The sequence below is a fragment of the Hypanus sabinus genome, chromosome 15 (assembly GCF_030144855.1).
Source record: "Hypanus sabinus isolate sHypSab1 chromosome 15, sHypSab1.hap1, whole genome shotgun sequence".
Lineage (NCBI taxonomy): Eukaryota > Metazoa > Chordata > Chondrichthyes > Myliobatiformes > Dasyatidae > Hypanus > Hypanus sabinus.
In genome coordinates this window covers 56,592,913-56,618,152 of record NC_082720.1, presented here as the reverse complement: position 1 = coordinate 56,618,152, position 25,240 = coordinate 56,592,913, and the positions used below count along the sequence as shown (strand labels likewise).

Genomic DNA, 25,240 nt, shown 5'->3' with positions numbered 1-25,240 from the left:
ATAATTAAAACCACTGAACGAAATCAGCATGACGAATAGACTGTACTTACGTCGAACTGAGCTTAAGCTGAAAGTTGCGATTCATGGGAAATTAATACCAATCTGACCCCAAGGGCTCTTAATGCATAATACCGCACCCTCTGCGGTTGAAGGAAATATAGTTGGGACAATGGAGAAAAGGTTTTACCATCATGGAAATAGTAAAGGACTTCACTGCTATAACAATATTCACAGGGCTCTTGTTTCTGCAACCAAATAGATACTTATCAGTGATATAATAATTTTAATGTAATGATGGAAGCGCCATTACCATCTAAAATACCAAAGAAAGGAGGACATGAGAAGTATCGCTGTCAGTTGCCCGTAAGTGCACTATTCATATCGGGAAATTGTTTTTCGGTGCCTGGGTAACTTGCAAGCCGGTATATTTTTCATTACCTTATTTGCAAGAAATTGCGTAGCATAACTTAAAATTGGATAGATATATGGACAGGAAGGGAATGGAGGGTTATGGTCTAAGTACGGGCCAGTGGGACTAGGTGAGAGTAAGTGTCGGCACGGACTAGAACTGCCGAGATGGCCTGTTTCCATGCTGTAATTGTTATATGGTTATGGTTATATGGTTAACAGACCATGAGACCATACGATGCAGGAGCAGAATTATGCCATTTGCCCTATCGAGTCTGCTCCATCATTTCATCATATCTCATCCAATTCCTTCTTAGTTTTAATCTCCTGCGTTTTCCCCGAACAGGGGTTCCCAACCATCGAACCCTCGGTTAATGGTCAGAGTATATGGCATAAAAACGTAGGGAATACCTGACTCCGAAAAATCTTACCGAGTCGGAGACCGAGAAGAGGGAGCTATTTGGACGATATCGACACCCGAAAGAGGGAAGTTGTATTAGTTACATCTCCACTTCTCTTAATTATTGCAACGCCTCCATCCCACTCATCGATCAACGCCCGATTTACCTATTTCCTTTGTCGTATAGTAACCACGATCTAGGATACTAACATATCTTTGGCATAGAACAGGAAGGACCAACATCTAGGTACAAATGTGCTTTAGAGAAGCAGCAGACTCCATTCCATCAGCACCAAGAGTTCAATATTAATATTGGTCATTGGAGTCGTGACGCAACTGGAATCATCACTGCGCCACTGTGCGGCATGAAGACGAAATTCACCAGAGTCCTCCAAAGCGTTACTCCGGTTGAAAGACCTACCCGAATCCTCCACGAATAAATTCCAACGCCATTCAGCAACTAATGTTCTGCGGAGACTCCTGTAACCTGAGATGCTCTGGCGAAAGGAAATTAAATTATTATTGAATATTTATAGATATTTTAACTTTTGAGCGTGGTTACAGTATTTCAGTAAGTGCAGAGTTAATTCCAAAGCCGATACTTGTGTCTTTAATGCTGAATATGCGACCAGAATAAGAGAAGCAAACCTAATTTTCACAATAGTCCGAATGCGCCCTTCGGTAGTGTGGAGGATAGAGCGAAGCTAGTACAGCACAAAGTATCGATAGCCGGAGTTCAATTCCTGCTTCCTCTGTGAAGCCTCCCAGTGAGCTTTGTGCGTTTCTTTTGGGTTCTGTAGTTTCCTCCCAGACGCGCCCGTCAGGTTAATTGGTCATTGTAAATTGTTCACTGATTAGGCTTTGGTTAGATCTGGGCCTATTCCGAGGTGTATCTGTAAATAAATAAATAAATTTCAAAACAAAAGCAATTTTAAGTATTTTCAGGGGAGCTACATTTATGGACTGTTCGTCCGAATCTCTGGATGAATAGTGTGAGTATAGAAGAGTGCGATTGTGTAATTACTGCTTAGCCACACGTTTTGACTAAATAAGACTACGAGAATATCCCTTTAATTTTGCCCTTGAATTACAGCACCTCAGCCCTACGAACATTTCACAAAGTGAGCAGAGGAGTATTGTGTTTTGATCACTTATTGTTGTCTCTCTATTGGGTTTTGTAAACCTTGCCACCTACTATCAATTAAGCCTTTGCATACGCTCAAGTTTTCAGATAAGACAAGTTATTTGAACTAAAATCCAGTTTATACTGGAGATTACAGAAAGCAACTGGACATCATATTTTAAAGATTCTTCAGGTAGCTGAGAATAAGCTGCTCTCAGACGGAAGGAACCAGAACACACACACTTCAGATGTTATCTTGGCATGGCACTGGGTGATTTCGGAATCAGAATCCGAATCTATTAACTGCCACGTCGTACAAAAGTTAGTCTGGAAAGTAAAATTGTCGGTTTGACACTGCCATCTCAAATCTACACTTTAAAAGATAAGTAGGCAAGAACCAGCTCCATCTGATGTTTTCAGAGTGGACAAGTGAAATAAACTCTCCAAAATAAGATGGTGCTGCAAAAAATTTGGTAAATTATCAAATAACGTTAGAATCCGAATTTCAATCAGATTTATCTCTAAATTTTGCTTCAAAACAAAGAAATTCTAAGTTCTGGTCCAGACAGTAAGTACTACGTTTCCAAATGCGCCAAGTGTCAACCCATTTGCCCTCAGAGGGAAGTCGAATATTTTGCAGCTGAGTTCATCTACGTGTCGAAAAAAAACTTCACATCCATCTGGGCTATATTACACAGCTGCAACGACGTGTGTGTATATACAGGATAAGGCTTAATTCCTACCGATTTGTCATCCGAAAGACCACGTCTGGTGCCAGCATACCTGCTTAGTTTTCCATGTCAAATCTTTCCTTCTCGCTGTTTCTACAGTCGTTGAAGCGAATTATCACACATCAACAGCTGCTGGCTTGGGAACTTCGCTTCATCCAGGTCATGCAAAGGTATGGTGTGGATTCGTTTGTAATATTATGCAGAACAGAACTACCAATTAAAATACATGGCAACTTCGTCTCAATTCCAATGAAGCTCTCATTTTGTCAGTATATTATCTTACATTGAATAACTGATCTAGATTATGATTACCACACCCAGGGCTCTTCCGCAAACGTATATGCTTTATGCGTAAATGAGGGCAGAGAGACTATATTCTTCAAAAAAATGATACGGTGGAGACATTGGAGGACTGTGGAATGTTGTGGAAATTTAACGAAACCACAAATGCACGAAATGTGAAAGGACAGGGAAATTAAAAAGTTCAGATCAGTTCAGCTATAAATTAGCTGAATAATTATTACATGAGATTGACTATAAACTAAATTTATCTTACATTATCGTTACCATAAAAATGGATTCTGACAGAATTAATGGAGAGAGAAATGCATCTGTTCCTTTAATTTGGTAAATAAATTAAATATTACGAGTACATAACTGTTCCCATGCGCTAAATACATCCTCCAAATTTACTGAACACGCAAAATCTGCCTCTCTCCCTATTGTACACCAATGTTCCTGGAAAGAGAGAGAAATGTGTTAAGTGGCGTGTCGCATTTCCTCTTTGCATTGGAGTGGTTGGAAGAACGACCAAACTCTATAGTGTTCCAGAGTTCTATCAGGATTGCGCGTAAAATAGAAACAGACAGCGCAAACGGTTAATATTAGCACTTGCGAAATAGTTCAATCTGGCGTTTCTTGATGCCTAACTTAAGATAATTAATATTGTTTGAACTATTGACTCTGGGTCCGGTCGGAACTGAAAAATATAAAACTGAAAGCGAAATTTAAAAAAAAAATGAAATAAAAAAACTGAAGTGAAAAATATATTGAACAACTTCTCTAGTATTGAGACATTCGCAGTACTGGAAATACTTCAACAACTATTCGCCGCTTGCTATCTTCTTGACTGTCCATGTAGATTTTAACCAATCTAATTTCTCTCTTTGTTTGGGCTATATCGCCCTCTGCTGTTGACAGTGCAACTGTAGCTTCCTGCGCTCTGTCCGGACAAATACAGCTTATTTGCGCTCAGGAAAGTCAACCCACTTTGTTGCAATCAATGAGCCCAACACTTAACCACGTGATTACAATTCTGAAGAAAACACGGCAGCCTCTCCACTTACTTAGAATTTTGAGAAGGTTAGCACGATATCTAAAATGATCAAAAATTCCTATAGACCTGTTGGGAGAGAATACCTACTGGTTGTATCACCGCTTGGTTTGAAAACACCAATGCGCTTGAACTAAAAATCTACGTAAAGTAGTGGACACCGCCCGGTCCAACACGGGTGAAGCCCTCCACACCACTAAACACATCTACACGGAGATTGTCGCAGGACAGCAGCATCTACCATCAGGGACTACCACCCCCCCCACCCTTCCCCCCTTCCCCACCCCGCCACCTCCAAGTCATGTTTGCTTCTCACTGCTGCCATCCAGAATAAGGAACAGGAGCTTCAGGACTCACAGCGATAGGTTCAGGAACAGTTATTAACAGGCTATTGAACCAGAGGGCAAACTTCCTTAGACTGCACTTGCACCATCAGTGTATTGTTCCTACAACGTATGGACTCACTAGCAATAACAGTTCATCTCATATTTTCTATATTCATTGGTTACTTATTTCTAATAATAACTATTATTATTAGTAGTAGTAGTGTCAGTATTATTTATTTTTATTTCCTTTTCTATTTGCACAGTATGTTGACTTTTGCACATTGGTTGTCGCCCTATTGATGGGGTCTTTTATTGATTCTATTATGGTTATTACAATTATTAAGTATACCAGCAAGAAAATAAATCTAAGGATTTTATATGGTACTTTGATAATGAATTTACTTTGAACGTTGAATTATGTCACACTCACCCTCATCATAGTGGTCAACCGCACGAAACCTTTAGAATATACATAAAAACAAGAAGGCTCCTTTCGTCCCAAGTCACATTAGCTTTGCGAACTCTCTTTGATGCCATAGTTGGCAAATCATGTCTGAATATTAAGTGCATTCATTCTCCGCTCCACGTAGGAAGTCAGCTCTTATATTTGGCGTGTTGATGAATAAAATATTGTTAACCTGGTAGGATCTAACTTCATTTGAATTAACAATGACACCAACAAAAGCAGAAAAACTAAAATGACATGGACAAGATCAAAGTATTACTTCGTTATCATGAGAAATAACAGGTGGTCCACAATGATACTTGATTCCTCTCAGTCGCGAAATCAATCATAACTGTTTTGCTTCTGCGTAGTTTGGTCGGCAAAAAATTCCCTGATAAGAAGTATAAATCTCCTGAAAGTAGAATAATGCGAATATTTCTCTCCGTTTTAATTTCTGATCAACGCAAAATTGAGGACATTGGCTATATGCATTTGAGTAATGCGTTGACAAGGTCGCTCACAGCAGGCTCAATCCAGAAAATTAGGAAGGATGCGAAACATGGCGATTTGTCTGTTTGAATAGGTATGGCTAACCTGCAGAAAACTGAAGGTAGAGGTCGGAAAGACTTGTGTTCATTGGAATTTCGTAATTTTGGCGGTTTCCAGACATCCATACTGGAATCTCTGGCGCTGTTATAAATGGAGGTGACACATGATTGTTAACGAAGATGTGTGGGTTGGAAGGTTCGCAGCCTGTTGTGTTTGTGGATGTTGTAGATAACTCCAATCCGATATCCCATTGTGTATATGTGCTAAGAGATGCCAGGTAGTGTTCTCTCAGACAAACTGTGAGTCATTCACTTTGAAATATCGAATGTAAAGGAACAGTACAAAAGTAACGAAATAATCCATAACGGCGTTGATTTACAGAGGGATGCAGGGTTTCAATTCCATCGTTCCCTGGAAGAGGCTGCACATTCATAGGGTGGTAAACGAGGCATACAATATGCCTGCATTTATTAGTCAATCCTTTGAGTTCAACAATTAAGAAGTCACGTTGCACGGTTATAAAGTATTAGTAAGGCTATACCTGGAGTATTGCATTCAACGCTTCTCAGGTAATTATAGCGAGGATGTGGATACATTGGGCAGTATGCAAAATGATGCTTGGCTTAAATAGTATGTGCTGTAAGGAGCAGTTGGACAAAATTAGATTGTCTGCTCCACAGCGGTGGAAAACGGTGAGAGATTTCATACCTTCAGGCTTAGATAGTGTCCAGAGTCGTCATCTGCTAGGGTCAAAATATATAATATTAGAAGACATGCTTTGAACATGGGAGGGGGTAAATTCAAAGGAGAGGTGCGGGGCGGTTATTAGTATTGCAAAGAGACAGTGATACCTGTCTGGGATGCACTGCCACAGGTAGTAAATATAATAGAGCGTTTGAAAGGCCTCTTAGATTGAGACATGGTTGTGCAAATAATGGAGGGATGTGGACATTGTGCGGGTAGAAGGCATTAGGGCACTAGTTTACTTGGGCATTTAATTAGTTCTGCATAACATCTTGAGCCAATATACCTGTTCATGTTAGTATCCCCATGTTTTCAATGTTCAAGCATTGTTTACTTCAAGTTATCCTCAGTTTAGCATATGTAAAATTCTAGAAATTATAAAGCTTATTCAATGCTTTCTTTCTGCATTGTCAGAGATCATCCTGCAGGCGATTAATTAATTTCCATTTATGCTCATAGCTTGCACATTACAGAAATATAATTATCTCTCCAAAGCATGCACACGAACCAACACTTATTATCGCTTCATGCATTGACGCTCAGACGATGAAAACACACATGATATAATAAAATTACTGAAATAGATAAACAAAAAAAAATTTCAGGAAGTCTTAGGAAACTGGGTAACAAAAACCTCCGCAGGAGGAACTCAGATCCAAGCCAGTTAATCATTTTCACTATTATATGTTCCAGTCAAAACGATTTTTTTAAATAAAACATTTCAACAGCAATAAGGACACGCTGTAAAGCAGATTAGAATTCGCAAAACATTCGCTGGCAACAAATCCAAAACTGTAAAAGTATCTCAGAAAGTAGTATATATAGGACTCCTTTTCAATATGTGTTTTCAGTGGAACTTCGATTTTGAACGGTTTAGATTTATTGCCAAGTTAGATACTTCGATCATTCTTACACACTATAATGCATTGAAATGTGTCAGGAGTTGCAAAGCAATGTTTAATGTGTTTTATAATCTAACGCATGGAGCTACATTACAAGAACAAACACGAGGAAATCTGCAGATGCTGGAAATTCAAACAACAACACACTCAAAATGCTGGTGCAACACAGCAGGCCAGTCAGCATCTATATGGAGAAGCGCTGTCGACGTTTCGGGCCGAGACCCTTCGTCAGGACTACATTCCACTAAGCCGCGATCTCCTTTCATCTGATGTGTTTGTACACTTAGGAATCACTGCATCATCGATTATTTTAAAAATACGCAATAGGATAACATTACAGTTCCACCTTTATCGTTCAAACAGTAATCCAACAGTTAGTTGTATTTTGCTGAACAAATTGGAAGCATAATCCAGATCTGTATTAAATAATGTCCAATATTATTTCTTACCACTACAGGGCGAATGCCTTTCAATGCGATAATGCATTTTTGCTCAGATATTAATACTTCGAGTCGGATAATTAAATTGTTGTGTCAAGATCGATTGTGCCACTGAACAGTGGATTTGGAAAACAGATTCAGTGATTGGTCTGAGGAATCCTTTCTAGCTGATAAGATATCAGGTTTGCACACCTGCGAGGCAGTCATAGAAGCATTTATTTTTGAGCATTCCGAAATCGAACCACACATAGGGAATATTTACTTAAATATTTAATTGGATGTCCAATGTGACCGCCAATAATTTTAATTGATTGCAGCAACAGGGTCATTTTAACTTAGCATTAACCTTGAGTCTTGGGAGCAGCGCATGGCTTCAAAAAGAGGAAGTCGCTCTTCATCGATTCTGGAGACAGAGAAACCGAGTAATGTTGCCCTGCTGAATCGTGACCTATCCGGCACGTTCCAGGATAGCGCAAAGTTTCTTCCAATGTAGACCTTCGATTAAACGTAGTTTGAAACTGCCTACGTTTATAATAGTTGGGAGAATTATACTCTTGGTTAATATTTCTGTTCTGCATGCATTTGATGCCAATGAGGAGAATGATGATCAAAAGAAACAGAACGGATGTGCAACCGAAGATTACGATCAGAAGTGTAATCGGATTAGGAAAATGCCCAGTATTCTTCGCTAAATTGCTACTTACAGGAATCTTTTCAGTAATATTTTCCAGAATTGTAATGAGCATACTAACCGTGGTTGAGAGGCTCGGTTGGCCATTGTCTTTCACCAAGATGACCAGAGTTTGCGTGGTGGAATCAGACTCTAAAATAATGCGAGTTGTTCGGACTTCACCGGAATTTTTATCAACATTGAATAAACTAGGATCGGTAGATCTCTGTACCTGATAGGACAGCCGAGCGTTCTGTCCAGAATCTGCGTCAGTTGCCAATATCTTGGCGACCAAGTGTCCTGGACCAGCTGACAGGGGTAGGATCTCTATCAAATCGGATTCTTCCTGTCCCGGAGTTGTAACAATTTCCGGAGCATTGTCATTCTGATCTAGAATGATCACATTCACTGTAGCAGTGCTGCTCAGCGGGGGCACTCCACCGTCACGTGCTTGAACGTGGATCTGGAAGTGTTTAAATTTCTCGTAGTCAAAGGAGCGCAGCGCGTAAATTGTGCCGTTCATGGAGTTAATACTGAGGGAACTGGACAGTGGAAAGTCTTGCATAAAGTTGAGAAAGGAGTACGAAACGTAAGAATTCTGGTCCAGGTCAGGATCAGAAGCAGATACCGCAAATACAGAAGCGCCCGGCTCGTTGTTTTCCATCACGTATACGTTGTAGGAAGGATCAGCAAATTGCGGCGCATTATCATTCACATCTGACACTATAACATGAATGATTGCATTGCTTGACAGTGAGGGTGAACCCAAGTCCCAGGCTATGACAGGTATTTTATACTCGGACACCACTTCGCGGTCCAATGGTTCGCAAGTAATCAACTCATAATGATTCTTCGACGATGTTTGAAGTCTAAAGGGGACGTTCTTTGGAATCTCGCACTTCACTTCACCATTTTCTCCAGAATCTCGATCAAAAACATTGAAAAAAGTTATTAAAGTACCAGGCGGAGAATTTTCTGGAATTCTGCTCACAGCTGACGACACTTCTATTTCGGGTGCATTGTCATTTATATCAACCAAGTTAATAAACACTTTGGCGCGTCCTATAAATGGAGGTGATCCATGGTCCACAGCTTGAACATTCAGATAATAACTGCTTTCTTCCTCAAAATCTAGCTCTCCTTCAACTCGAATCTCTCCTGTGTCGGAATCTAAACTGAACAACTCGCGTAGTTTTGGTGAAGTTATCTTGCTGAAAGAATATGTTAGCTCAGCATTCAAACCTTCGTCCACATCATTAGCCTGGATTTTTATCACGAAGGTACCCAAGGGTACGTTTTCACTTAAGCTGCTCTTGTAAACGTTGTGGTCGAATACAGGTGGATTGTCATTGATGTCCACAACCGTAATGAAAATCTCCGCTGTGCCAGAGCGTCGGGGAGTCCCAGCATCAGTCGCTGTCAGGACAATTCGAATGGATGACTGTAACTCTCTGTCTAAAGATTTCTCTAGGACTAATTCGACAGTTATAAATTCGCCTTCGGTTTTCTGTGTCCTTAAACTAAAGTATTCGCTGGAATTAATTGTGTAGTCGGCGACTGTATTTAATCCAATATCTGAATCTTCCGCACTCTCGAGAGGGAAACGTACCCCCGGCGCAATTGCTTCCGCTATCTGTAAAGCAACGGTACTCTCGGGGAAGGTCGGGGAATTATCATTTATATCCAGAATTTCCACTTCCCCACGATAAACCGATAAAGGATTTTTCAGCACAATTTTGAAAGGAATGATACACACATTTGCGTGTCCACATATATGTTCCCTGTCGATCCTTTCATGAACAGATAATATTCCATTCTCCAAATTAAGCTCCATATATTGTCCACCGTCTTCGGAGGTTAGTGCAAATTTACTACCGGCCAATTGCGGTACACTCAAACCTAAATCCTGAGCGATATTCCCGACAAAAGCCCCACTCTCCAATTCTTCGCTAATGGCAAAGCGAATATGCCCAAAAACCAAATTCGGTGTACATACCAGAATCAGAATTGCATAGTTCTTGAAAACACTGTCGCTTTTGATCGCCGAAGTCGCCATTGTTCTGCACAGAGATATTTCCCAGAAACAGACCTCTGCTCGATTATTCCACAGAAGTGGCCATACCACGAAATGATTGCAGGAAGATATCTGTATTCTCTAAAGACTAATACAGTATTTATTCTGCCTAGTCTCTCTCCAGAAAAGCTCTCTGCATTACATCCCTTCTGATCTTTATTTTCTGGGATGTGGGCGGGTCAATAGATCCTTAGGTACGTTTCAGATTCGTATTGGTACACAGCGACACAACCAGTCCCATTCGATAATTGCATCGACTGTTCTTAAAGCTAGAAGGTTCCCGCAAAATATTTAATGTTGAACAGGAATAAAGCATAGACATTGATATGAAATTCCTTTTCAAATTATATTTTCGTAAGTACTTTAAAACTTAATTATATATAAACTAAAGATGATTGCCACGAATTTAACTGCAATGTAAAATACCTCATTCGCTGATAGTATATAGACAGGTTATCTTGTTCAGACTATATCAAATTATTAAAATTAACCTTAATGTACTGTTCATTGTCGTCGAAGGTTAGGATAATCTTACGAGCTGATAATTGCGGAAATTTAAAACATAAATCTGATATACTTCCTCCTGAATCAGATTATGTGGCTTGCAAACCATAGACAGGATACAGAACAAATAAAGGCATTCCGATGCTTTTCTTCAACGTGTATAAAGTGTTGCACGGTTGCCCTGTCGGCTCTTGGGTGAAGAGTTACAATATCGCCATAAGACACAGGAGTAGAATTAGGCCATTCAGTCCATTGATTCTGCCCTGCCGTTTATCAAATCTCATTTGTTAACCCTCTCAGCCCCATTCTCCTGCCTTCTCGCCATAACATCTGACGCCGTTACTGATCAAGAACCTATAAACCTCGGCTGTATGTATTCCTAATCACTTGGCCTTCACAGTCGTCTGTGACAATGAATTCGACACATTCGCCACAATATGGCTGAATAAATTTCTCTTAACTTCTCTTCCAAAGATATTCTTGTACCCTCTGGTCCCAGATTTCCGCTCTGAAAGCAACACCTTCTCTAGGCTTTCCAATATTCGATATGCTTTAATCAGAACCCGCACGCTAATTCTTCTAATGTCCTGCGGGTACTGGTTCAGAGTCAGCACATGCCAATCATAGGTTTAATCCGTGACCACTCCGAGACGAAGGGTCTCGGCCCGAAACGTCGACAGTGCTTCTCCCCATAAATGCTGCCTGACCTGCTGCGTTCCACCAGCATTTTGTGTGTGTTGCTTGAATTTCCAGCATCTGCAGATTTCCTTGTGTTATCATTTCTCTGAGCCTTTTTCGAACCTTCTTCACTTATTCGCGTACACCTAATAATTGGTATTATAATAATCGCAGTTGAACCAGTGTTCAAGTTACTAAAGTGAATTAGGACCCATACCTAAGATAAGGGGAAAAGGCAATTTTCTTTCCTGCAGTAAGAAAGCAGAATTTGTTTCGACAGTCGTCGAGATTTAAAATAGTAAATAGAACATATTCTGATTTTCAAATCCCAGATTATTGAAAGAATTATATAGCGAGTAGAGTTGCAGCCTCACAGCTCCATACATCCGATTCCACAGTGCTTTTAAAATGAGATTGCACATTCGTACACGTGATTTAAATACATATTCCAGAGAGGAGCCGGTTAGCCGCTTATTTCGAATTTATGTGTTAAAATTCTAGTGAGATTCCATATCAATGTGGGCACATCAATATTGGGTGCGGGTTGAATCTGAGAAAAGTTGTTGGTCACGGTCGCCGTAGGACCTATGTCCGAGTTGATCCGTCTTTAAAAAAATAATCTATAACTTTTGTAATCTATAATCAAAATCTTAAAACTCACTAAGTGCAATTGGAATTTAGCATGATTGGAGCCTGCTCGCCGGTCAGGAGGAAAACATACAAATGTCGCTCCAGTTTATTCATCTTCAGTCCGATACTCATCTTCAGCATTTATAAAGTGTTGTATTGTTGCGCTACCCAGTAACTGATCTGAGTTCTTCATAGCCGTGGATTTAGCAGCGTTTCTTTCCACCCTTACTTCTCTGTCTGCGTGAATTAATACTTCAGGACTACTGCTGGGCCGGAGTCTGCCACTGGATACGATGTGTTCTCACGAATATTATGCAACATTGAACGTAAGAAATCGCAGTTGCACACACTAGAAAACTTTATTATTCTTTTAATTTAACCGGCATCTTAAATTATCTGATGCCAATGGCAGTTACATGTGGATAGTTGACCAATCAATTGACCTGAAGTTTATTTAGTCAAAAACAGTCACAAATAAATTTCGTTGCAGATTTGTCCTTGACTACTAACTAACTGTTTAATATGTCCTTTACTCGGGGAGAACTAATGAACGCTGTTGAAAACTACTGAGGGAACACACCGGGAGATTAAATAAGAGAACTGCTCAGATCTGAGAACTTATAAGGAAAGCGAAACAAATTATGAAGTGTAATGGACTGGAAAATATAATAACTTTCTGATAATATCTACTATACCCTAATTAGAAAGGCGCTGATTGCCTTATTGGGAATACCAAATGCTTGCATAATTTCTGCAAATTAAACATAACGCACGCATTTCTGATATCACTTCCTTCCTGCCTTACAATGACTCCGCCCCCAGCCCCTCTCTCTTTTTCTCCTTTTCTCCATACAGGTACACAGACGCACACGATGAAATATATGGATAGAAGGATAAGGACGCTCTGTCGCGTGCGCATCGATGGTCTCAGCGCTGCTCTGAAATCGCCTAACTACAGAAGAAAAAAAAAACATTCGATATCCTATTAAGAGTGTTTGTGTGAAGAAAAAGCTGCAAGTTGCATCTATTAAAACATACAAAGTTGCTGTCCGTTGCTTAATACCCAAAATATTTGGAATCGAATTTGCCGAAAATTCTAGTCAGATACGACGAGAAAATTTGCAAAATTGTATTGCACATTTTGAAAATTCAGGTGTTGAAGGCCTCAGGACTACTCTAAATACTGCAATGGTCCTCCTCTACTCTCTCTCTCTGCCTGCCGAGCCATATACTTGCTGACCCATCTTATGTCTTCTTTTTATTGGACGCATATTGCTTGTCATCTCGCGCTGGATCCCTTTGATGTGCTCTCAGCTTCTCTCAGCCCACAAACTTTTTCAAAAATTTGTGCAGGAAATGTTGATAGATTCTTGATTAGTCATGACACGAATGGATACAGGGAAAGGCAGGAGATTGGAGATGAGAGGAAGAATGGATGAAATAGCTGCACAAACTAATTTTGTTACTATACCTTATGATCCTATGCGCTCATGTTTTATATTACCTCACTTTCGTTGCAGTAGCTAAGCGTCATAGTATTTGTGATCATGCAGCATGGTTTAGGAAATACCAGCATTGTCTTTCTACCTAGTGTCACATTTAATCAAAGTCTGCTTGTTATACTCTCTCACTTGCGGTGTTGATCTCAGCTTTGCCCCACTTCTGCGCTAGAAACATAATCAAAATTAAATCATGTTAAACTGCAAGAGCACTGTCTGCAGGGTTTTGGCCAGAAAGTCAACAATTCGTATTCTTTTCTTAGACTTAATGAGATCCTCCAGCAATTTGCTTCCTAAAACGGCTGGATCAGAGCTCATTCGATATCACAATGGCAGTAGGAATCCAGTTTTGAATTCTAATAGGAAAGTAGGATTCCCGCCCCCCCCCCCCATATTCAAAAGAGCCCAAGGTAACTGGTGTCGTTCATTGAGTTGATATTGATATAGCTGGACAGTGAGAGGTCCTTGGTGAGATTCTCCAGAAAGAAAGCAGAAACATGGGCACTCATGCCCGTACCAACATACGCTGTATTTTCGGGGAAAATGGAAAAAACCAGGGGCATTGCTCTGCATCACTTATATGCTGAGGAATGATTCGACAAACCGAGGAGCGTTATCCGTCACATCCAAGATCACAAATAGAATTGTTTTCTTATTTCCTATTGTCGGCGGACGCACATCCGAAGCTACAAAAGATATTTTGTATTCAGAAACAGTTTCTCGGTCCAACGAATCACTGGTGATCAATTTGCTATGATTCATCAGGGAACTATTCTTGAAGCTTAAATGGGATTTTCTTCGAGATCTCAATGCGCACTTCCCTGTTTACTCCAGAAGCAGGGTAAATTCTTCCAAAGCATTTTAGCGACAAGTATAGGATCCCTACGGCACGGGATTCCGAACAATACCATCCGTGAGTGTTGCTTCAAAGGATAGAATTTAAGACCTGATTAGATTGTGCTTATCAGGGAAGCTCGTCCGAGGAAAATGAGGCCACCGAATGCACGCGCCGAGCTGTTCCACACCAGCCAGTGACCACCCTGAATTCCAAAAGAGGAACAAGCGGGCGATCGGAAGAAATGACGTAGAGGGATCCAGGAGAATAACTTTAAACAGAAACGTAGGAGAAATGACCTGGACATATGCAAAATGTTTGGTCAACCATAGGGGAAAAGGGACTGCAAATATTACCTGTACCGATTATTAGATAATGTACAGTTGTTAAAATATTGTTTCTATAGCGATTGCATGGAAAATTGGGAATAACAACTGTAAGTATTAATGCAACAGCCAAAATGAAAGATCAAAGGCAAAATCATCTCTCCAATCTCACCCTGTCTTTCTGCTGACAAGGGTGCCAATGAATAAGAAATACACGAAGGAAGGTCGAAAGGCATAAGAAGCCACCGAATTCTTTAGCTGGAAACAGTGTACAGCTGGTACTCTGTAACGTTCTCTGGCGATTTATTTGAATGGAGCTATGCTGATTGGCTATATTCTGGGTCTTGCAATTTTTAAAAAAAAGAACAGTACGGGAAGCCGGGAATATGGAACCAGAGTACAGCCAAGACAAAAAATAGGAGACCAGGGTCTGTGTAAGGACTGTGGTTGGAAGGGACACTGGGCGACGGAGTGCTCTTTTCCCTTCAATCAAACAAAAGGAACCCGGCAGGAGAACCCTGGATGTAAGGCCGGTGAAACGTTCCCTTTCTTCATGAGTGAGCCAAGGAATGTCCAATAGGGAGGCTACGACGGTTGGGGATGCAGGCGGCAAGGATCAGAGTTTCGAATAGACCCCCAGAAGATCCTTTAATGAGTATAGAATTAGATAATAAACCGATTCATGTCTTGGTCGATTTCGACGCTGCTCTATCCTCCGTACAGCCCACTGTGGAGATACGCAAAGGAAACGGAACTATTAAGACTGTAGTAATTGCTGGACTTCGTATGATGGAACCTTCATCTGAATCCGTTGAGATAAGAATAGGGGGAATTTAATAAATGAGACTTTCGTGACAGCGAACATTTCGCCAGTAAACCTGTTGAGCCGGCAGCCTCTGTGTAAATTAAATGCTATAATACATTGCACACCTGAACGACTACTCTTAGAACTTTCCGCAAATAGGCTGTCTGAGTTGCAGACAATGATGATGCAAAAATGGGGAAGTAGAAAGCAAGCGGCCCTGTAGAACTGGGAAATAGCCAGAAACCTAAATTATTAGGAATCATTACTGAAGTCCTATACAAAAGAGAGGCAATTTTAAAGGATTTTATCGGAGTATGGAAAAGATTTAACTGCGTGGAATTGAACTGCCGCTTTTAGAGATCCTGATCCCAATGATCAACACTGGAAAAAGATCAGCGTTCTTGAACGGCGAGAAGGTGTGCTAAAATCAACAGGAAGGGTGTTTTTCGGACCCGGAGTTATAGAGGCCGAAGTAAAATTAGATCAAGAATAAGAGAAACTTTTCACCGAAAAGTCACAGTTAGCATCTTCTTTGTCTCAATTACAATACATATGAAGGATGATATGGCGAATATTTACAATCCCGCGACAGCCGTACCGAACGGGGATGGTACATTACTGTCCCGAAACAGGATTGGTGGTGTCGGCCACATTACAGGATAGTCCCTGACAGAACATAGATTTTATAGACGAAACCCCCACCAGAACCACAGCTGACAGAACCTGATGATATTTGTCGAGTAAGCTTAGAACTGTGGGCGCAGCATAAGAATCATGAGAAACGTGTAACCATTGTCGAACCCCATTAAATAATTTTTAATCGAAATACCAGACTGCAGTCCATCAGACAATATTGATTGACTCCAAAAGCCATTAACGGAGTTCAACCTGTAACGGAGGGACTACTGAATCAGGGAGTCCGTCGGTCCACTGAGAGTTCGTGTAAGACTGTAATGTTGTCTGTCCCAAAACCTGGGAGGTTGGACCAATGGCGTTACGTGTAGGATTTAAAAGGCATAAATCAAATCGTGCAACTCATCTCACCAGCTGTGCCAGATGTCAATGTGATATTAGCCTCCATTCCCACGGACAGTTGTTGCTGCACTGTAATTGATCCGTATTCCGCGTTCTTTTTCAAACCCTTGCACGAGCATTGTCAACTTTTGTTCGTCTTGACATATAAAGGATGTCAATATATATGGACACGTTTACCTGAAGGGTACACGGGAAACGCAACTGTATGTGTGGCTGCTGTCCATAACGATCTCGCAAGCCTGATATTAAAAAGAGACAACATAGTATTGCAGTATATGGATGATCTATTGCTGGCTTCTCAGACCCTGACTGACAGCAGCGAAGACTCTAAGGTAAAAAGGCACTGTTAAACTATTTGGCTACTAGATGGCACAGGCCGTCTTCATCAAAGCTGCAGTATTGCCAATCTATTGTGGCATATGCAGGGTATATACTATGCCGTGCAACCCATCGGTTCATGCCGGACCTTACTTCAGCCGAATTCAAACCACAAGGCCCGCCACTAAAAAAAAGCAATGTCTTTCGTGGGGATAACAAACTTTGTAGACATTGGTTTCTAGAATACCGACTCCATGCTGATGTTCTCAGAACAGCGAATGGGTAAGAGGCGTCTGTAGCATTGACCCAGGAGCATGGGCGATTAAGAAGACCGATAGATGTCAACAAGTGTGAAGCTCACATAAATACCACATATCCTATAGCCTTAGGTAATGCAGAGACCACGCGACTGCTAAATGGACTGCAACAGATGCAAAGGCTATCAGGTACTTATGCAGGTAGAGTGTAAATCAAGGCCACGCCTCTACAAAACCAAGATCTGATTGCAGCTCGGCAGAATGCCACGAACATCGAGAAAAATCGGTGGCTAAATATCCAAGTGTTCACTAGTGTGATTGCAGAGCCATTCAGGCTGTAAACCAGTGTGCCTAAGAAATCTGACATGCGTTCATGAAAACAGCACATGGAATGCGGCATGTAGGAAAGGGTGGGTACAGTACATTAACTTCGACAATGGTTCGTACAAGGGTTAACCGCAACTGCAGAATGGGTTGTGTTTTTTTTTTTTGCAAAACTATATAAGTTTATTTGCAACATATATACACAAGGTAGAGGCAGTCAATATTTACAAGAGAGTAAGTATACTCAAATTAAAATATGGTTACTATTGTCAAGTTGTGAACTCTGTCAACAAAGTAACAGGGGGAAAATGCCCTGCAAAATACGATCACTTACAGCCTACAGCGGTCCCCTTTGCCAATCCACAGGTAACTTTTGTACACATCCCCGTCAGTGCAGAATCTAAATGCCTATTTGTTATGGCGGACATGTCCTCTGAATGGGTGGAAGCGTTCCCTACGTGAAAGGAAAACGTCCAGTGAGTTGTAAAACTTTAATGAAGGAAATTATCTCCAGCCGGTTCCCGACACTATATAAGCTTAATAGCGACAGGTGAACACATTTTACTGGGAAATTGATTAAGCTATTGAGCCAGGTTTTAGGATTAACCTGTGTATACCGCCTTCCTTACTTGCATCAGTCATCAGGGTTGGTGGAGAGAATGAATGAAGGATATCCTGGCTAAGGTCTGTCAGGAGACAGGATTGAGATGGCCGGAGGCATTTCGCTTGGCGCTATGTACTTTAAGGAATCGGGTAATGAAACAACCCGGCTGAGCACGTTTGTAATTTTGATGGCGAGGCCTATGCCAACGCGATCTGGACCCCACTTAATAAATGCTCAAACAGCATTGATTTGGACCAGCGAGAAAATGATTGAATTTGTCAAAACATTGGTTAAATGATTAAATTAGACGCCCGGAGCAAATGCATTGGCTCAACCGGAAGAGGAAAACATCTTACTAAGTAATTTTGCCAACCAGAACCGCCGTAAATCTGGAAAAAAAGATCAATTGCACGCAGGGAAACAAGTGTAAGCAGGCAGTAAAATATCTGCCCACTCACTCAGCCTATCCAAGTGTCCCTGTATTCTCCTAACGTCCTCTTCGCATGTCACACTGCCACCCTGTTTAGTATCGTCAGCCAACTTGCTGATATAGTTTTCAATGCCCTCATCTAAATCATTGACATAAATCGTAAAGAGCTGTGGTCCCAATACAGAGCCCTGTGGTACCCCACTAGTCACCTCCAGCAAGTCCGAGAAACACCCATTCACTGCTACCCTTTGCTTTCTATCTGCCAACCAGTTTTCTATCCATGTTGAAAACCTGCCCCCAATGCCATGAGCTCTGATTTTACTCACCAGTCTCCTATGTGGCACCTTATCGAATGCCTTCTGAAAATATAGGTACACAACATCCACTGGCTTACCCTCGTCTAACATCCTTATTACACTCTCAATAAACTCCAACATATTAGTCAAGCATGATTTGCCCTTGGTAAATCCATGCTGGCTCGGCCTAATCCTAATTCTGCCATCTAGATGTGCCACTATTTCGTCCTTAATAATGGACTCAAGCATCTTCCCCACGACTGACGTTAGGCTAACAGGGCGATTGTTCTCCGTTTTCTCCTTCCCTCCCTTCTTGAAAAGTTGGACAACATTAGCCACTCTCCAATCTTCAGGAACTGATCCTGAATCTAAGGAACATTCGAAAATGATTACCAATGCATCCGCAATTTCCTGAGCCACCTCTTTTACAACCCTCGGATGCAGACCATCTGGACCAGGGGATTTATTGGCCTTCAGTCCTACCAGTCTACTCATCACAGTTTCTTTCCAAATGTCAATCTGTCTCAACTCCTCTGATATCTTATGACCCTGGCTCATCCATACATCTGGGAGTTTGCTTGTGTCCTCCCTGGTGAAGACAGATCTAAAGTACGCGTTAAATTCTGTTGCCATTTCCCTGTTTCTCATAACAATTTCTCCCAATTCATTCTTCAAGGGGCCAACATTGTTCTTAACTATCTTCTTTCTCTTCACATAGTTAAAAAAAGCTTTTGCTATCCCCTTTTATATTCCTGGCTATACTGAGCTCATACCTGATTTTTTCTCTCCGTATTGCTTTTTTAGTTAAGATCTGCTGTTCCTTTCTCCGTATTGCTTTTTTAGTTAATATCTGCAGTTCCTTGACATTGTAACCTGACATTGGTGGAGTCTTAGGACAACGGCTTTCCGTGGTCAATTAATAAGTGTTAACCGTATACCGAGTTTTTGTCTTCATTTCTGTTTGCTAACGAGGAAATGTCTCATGGTAATTTTGGTAAAAAAATTGTTTTACAGTAAAGTTACAGGGCAAAATATTCGTCAGATCCCAATCAATATGCATTGTAAACATATGCAACAGTATGATCATCTGCACAGATGCATCACAAGGCTCTGCACTTAGCCCCATGCTCTACGAGCTGAATGCTTACGATTGTGTGACATACGACATACTGGCGATTGCTCACGCCACCTCTCTCATCACTGTTGTTGAGCACATGGAATATGCTTTTGAAACGTTATATGGGATATGGGGGAGATAAAAATTCTGGTTGAATGGTGCCAGTGCAACAAGCTCTAACTCAACATCAACAAATCAAAGAGCCGATGGTTGACTACAGGGAAAGAAACCGGATTTGAATCCGTTGTCCCCTGCCCTGAGGAAATGGACGAGAATCGGTTTCAGCTGTAATTATCTTAACCTGTGCGCCTGAGCTACAAAATGCACAAACAGAAGAAAGCTTCTACAAAGAGTGGAACTGGAATTTTGGTACAAGTATCCAAAGTACTATTTCAAAAAGTATACGGTCAAAATCGGTCTACTGCAACTGATGTCTCGGAACAGGGTCAAATATAAATAAAGTGCTGAAATAAAAATACCTAGCTACAAAACTTGACGAAACATTACGCATCTATATTTAAGCATGATATATCTCCAAATATGTTTCCACTGTATCAAATAAGTGACTTACTTGCATTGGCCCAAAGATCTTCACAGTTTTAATCCTTTGCAGATGAAAAATCACTTCTTAAATTCATCCAACGTCAGTCCAATAGAGGCAAATGACTAATTTGTAGTTAAAAACTCCCATTTGTGGAATCTCAAGATCACAAGACAAAGGAGCAGAAATAGGCTATTCGGCCCATTGACTCTGCTTCGGCACTCCACCATGAGCTAAACTATTCTCCCATCTAGTTCGAATTTCTGGCTTTGACGTTTCATCTGCATTTGGAACAATAGTAAATGTATTGCACCACCGGAGTCAGCTAGTTTTTCAGAACGAAACCTAAAGGATGTCATGCCAGTTTATTCGTCTCCCTAGCGACTACCTGTCGGAGCAGCGGCGCTGAACTTACCCTAGATTGCAATAACTAAGAGTTTTTAGCTCATCTTCATTCTCCCGCTGGACTCTGTTGTGGACAATGTGCATTAGCACACCCCGACTACTCCGCCATTTCAGTTGGCCTTCCAAATGGACGGAGTTTCTAGGACAGTCTGCAACATAACACAGAAGAGAAACCACAGTTAAAGACAGCTGAAAAATTACCAGAACTTTAAATTCAGATTGTCTGCTGTCACTGGCAGTAATGGATACATAATTTGGATAGTTAATCATAAAGACAAGCTAAGCCTAATATCTTCAAAAGGCCATTATCACTTAATTTGTAAAATTGTCTTTGAATTCTGCCCAATGGACGAGGATAATGGTGAACTGATGAACATTCTGGAAATTCACCAGGGATGTTCTGACAGAACAGGGACTGAGTGCGCAGGAATCATAACAAACTCAAAACGTTCAGTTATAAACTAAAGTAGAAGATGAAATAATCCTGAACAATAAGGTACAGAGAGAGGAAAGAATACATGCTGGCAGAGGAACAGTGAAACCAGGTGAGTGATGAGGTCAGTGAATTGGGGAGGGTGGATGAAGCAAGACGTGGAAAGGGATTAGGTGGAAGAGACAGAGGCCTGAACAAGAGGGAACATGGTAGAATGAATAGTGGACTAGGGAAGAAAAGGAAAGCGGTGTGGGTGGAACAGAGGAACATGTTGGGCAGGTGAGGAGGAGAAGGGGAGAAAGGATAACCACAATGAGGAATGGGGAAAAAAAGAGAAAAGGAGGGAAGAGCATGAAATTACACGAGGTTTCAAAAATTGATATTCATGCCATCATATTGAAGAAGAATCACTAACGCTGCTCTCACCAACATCTCCTTTATTTCCCGGACATCAGCACTCACCCTTTCATCCTGCCTCCTTAACAGGGACATGATTCCTCATCTGCCACTCCATGGAGATCCGCATCCAACATATTCTCCGCAATTCTCCGCAATTCTCCGCAATTTCTGACGTCTTCAACGGAATCCTAACACAAAAAAACATTGGTACACCCCACCTCACACACCACCCCACCCGCAAGCGAGAACAATGTCACACTTGTGCATTCTCATCGCACTCACCTCCATTCATGGGACCATGTAATCCTTCCAGGTGAGGCAACACTTCACATGCGAATCGGTAATTGTATTCCGTGCTCCCAATGTAGCCTCCTCTGTACGTGTAATACCGGATGGAAATGCACCTCTACTCCATCTGCCAAAAGCGGGATTTGCCTGTTTCCAACAATTTCAATTTCTACCTTTATACCTGCTCTGATATGTCGGTCCATACTCCAAATTCTGCCATGAAGAGACTACTCTACTGGGTGGAGGAACAACGCCCCATATTCCATTTAGGTAGCCTCCAGCACGACGACATGAACATTGATTCCTCTTTCCCATTTTCTTTCTTTTTCCCTTCCTCTTCCGTCTTCAGATATCCCTACTATGGCCTTTTGCCTCATTTCCTCGCCTTCCTGTCACCTACCCTTGTTGCCCTGCCGTCTTACTTTTATTCAATGATCCATTCTGCTCTTTTATATGATTCTTACATCTCCAACCCTTATTTTCACAGTCACGTGGCTTGGGCTCTAACATTTAGCTTACCATTCCCCTCCTTCATAGTTTTACTCTGGCGTCTTTCAACCTCGTGTACAATCCTAATCGCCCATGCCATAAATGCTGCCTAACATATTCAGTTCTCCGGTATTTCGTACGTGCTGCTATGGAGGGTGCGCACACTGGATACGAGCTGTTCCTTTTCTTATCTGAATATCGTCTTATCCTAGCGGTATAGGAGGTTATGGACAAGCAGATAGAATGGGAATGGGAAGCCGATTTGAAATGGTAGTCTGTGCTGGATCTTCTATTTGCGACGAACAGAGCAAAGGTAATCGACAAATTACAATATGTGTTCAGGTCTTTTAGATGAAGAAGCGGTCATTCCAGGCCAACAGCTATAGCAAAGGACCGTGACAGACTCTCATGTGAAATATCGCCTAACTTGGAAGAACTGTTTGAGGCATTTAATATTTTGGAGGAAGTGCTGTAAGAGCAAGTGTAGTGCTTGTAACGCTAACTGAGATAAATTCTACGAGGAACATCAGTAGGAAGAGGTCAGTGGACCAGTAAGTCACGCAGAGAATAGTCTGCGAGAAGGGGGTTGTCCAGGAAAGATTACCTCAGAGGTAGAATCACATCAGAGATACGAAAGTTACGGAGAACTATGTAGTGATACGTCAGAAAATTCCCGGTGTGATGGGGGTGGATGGGGTGAGGGAAGATATTTGGAGGATAACAGCAGATACGGGCGAGGACTTCGCTGAACAATGGTGGAAGAAAAACCGCGTTCCTTGAAAGGAGAAAACACTCCGAAGCCGCATCATAAATGAACGTTTATGATAGGTGATTCCATACCAGATGATTAAAATTATACCATATTTGACATGTGCCAAATTTTATAAGGAACAATATCTACTTGTAATTTTATGTTTTCTGAGCTTTAAATTTGTGTCCTTACTTAATTTCCATTGAAGTACCTAGTTTCAATTATTTTGCGTAAGAATATCTAGTCCTATCTCGCCCACAATTGACAAATTATACAAAAATGGGAAATAATAGAACCAATCCACAGACCATGCTGTTGAATGAAACACGGAATTAAGATTCCATTTTCTGCCACTTTCTTTGGTCTGATCGGTTAACCTTTTATATACTTCCGTCCAAGGGGCTGCATAAATTATTGAACGTTTCTTATCTTTCTATTTTTATTTTCGATTTCAGATATCTGCATTAGATTTTTGTTTTTAAATGTTCGTACTTTATTTGCGCGTCCTTTAGTTTATACATCATCGTCACCCAGAGGAAATGTGTTAATAGATTACCAGAACAATTTACCGGAAATTGACAATAAAGTACATAGCTACGTATTCTTCGGTCAATCAGAGGCAGTGAAAAGCAATGAATCGACAGTTCATATTGACTATTTGGTGTCAGTTAGTGTTATTTCAATATAACTCGTTTTAAAAGACTCAAAATCTCACTTTTCAGTGTATATTTCAATTCATAAACCCATATCCTCATGGGCCTTTCGACTTATAGAAAGGTTTACAAAAGAACTTCTGTGTCAACAATCGTACACGTTTCATTGAACGTAGAGTATAAGAGTAATAATGAGTAATACAAGGCGTCAGCAGTCCATTCGGTGAAGTGTCTTATGTGATGCAAAAATTATAATACATAAATGTTAGGGATGCTCAAATGATTAGGATACAGATGTATCTAAATTACTGAAAATTTGCAATGCGGACTTTAACCTAAGAGCTATTCGCTTGATGACAGTGTCTAACATTTTAGAATGATTTCAAAAGCAAAGTTGAAATGGGAATTATTATAATTGAAACAAAGTGGTACGCCATACTGCCACGTTTGGTTTGTTTACCCTAAATACTTTCGGCTGGATGTCGATGGAGAGCTCAGGTCAAAGCAAGTCGGACCAAATACAAATTGCGGACACGTCATTACTAATGCGCTTCAATGGGTGACCAGTTTCCGAGAACATTCTTCAAAAGCTAATATTTCAAGTTCGAAGAATACATTCAGTGGTCACTTTATTAGGTATACACCGGCTCATTAATGCAAATATCTAAACAGCGTATAATGTGGCAGGAAGCTGATGCAATAAAAACACGCAGGAATGATTGAGACTTTCATTTGCTGCTTCCAGCAAACATCAGAATGAGGAAGAAAATTGATCGAAGTGACTTTGAAAGTGGAATGAATGTTGGTGCCAGACAAGGTGGTTTGAGTATGTCCAATGTCCTGGGATTTTTCATGCTCATCAGTTTCCAGTGTTTACCGAGAATTGTGCGAGAAACTAAGCACAACAAAAATTCTAGAACCAGAGGCGTTTCTGCGGCTGACAACGTTTTATTGATGAAAGGTTGGAGGAGAAAGCATAAACTAAGTCAATCAGACGGGAAGATTACAGTAACCGAAATATACACTCATTTCTAAACGGGCATTACGACAAACCTTGAAGTGAATAGGCTGGAGCAGCAGCATAGAACTCGATGCGTATTTTATTGGGTGCAGGAGGTGCTAATATAGTGAGCACTGATTGCAGATACTTGTCCCGGGTCACTGTGAGTAATTAACCTAATAACAATCAAATCCTGATGGCCATTAGTGATTCCTTTCTGGGATACCTTTCAGAATAAACAGATGCCAGTTTCAAATGGGTAGATCTCAGTCACTGTAACTTTAATTTCTTCTATATCTAAACAGAGTGTCCATGCCCCCTCCACGAAAACAAAACGAAACATACATAAATTAATATGTTAATTATATTTAATTAAATACCTCCCGCATAATGATCTGGGTGCTGTGATATATAAAAAGCACCGCCATAGGTTGATCATTCCTCGTTTCAACCGCTTTACTGCACTTTAACATTGCGC

The 25,240-nt window shown here is 40.9% G+C and overlaps 1 protein-coding gene across 1 annotated transcript in view; it reads right to left on the bottom strand.

The window, feature by feature from the left end:
- The window catches only part of LOC132405242 (uncharacterized), a 156,870-nt gene extending 146,656 nt beyond the window's left edge, over window positions 1-10,214 (bottom strand). Inside the window, 1 exon segment of the mRNA XM_059989926.1 lies at window positions 7,748-10,214. Coding sequence (XP_059845909.1) covers window positions 7,748-10,127 — 2,380 coding nt within the window. The 5' untranslated portion in view covers window positions 10,128-10,214.
- Between the last annotated feature and the right edge of the window lie 15,026 nt (window positions 10,215-25,240).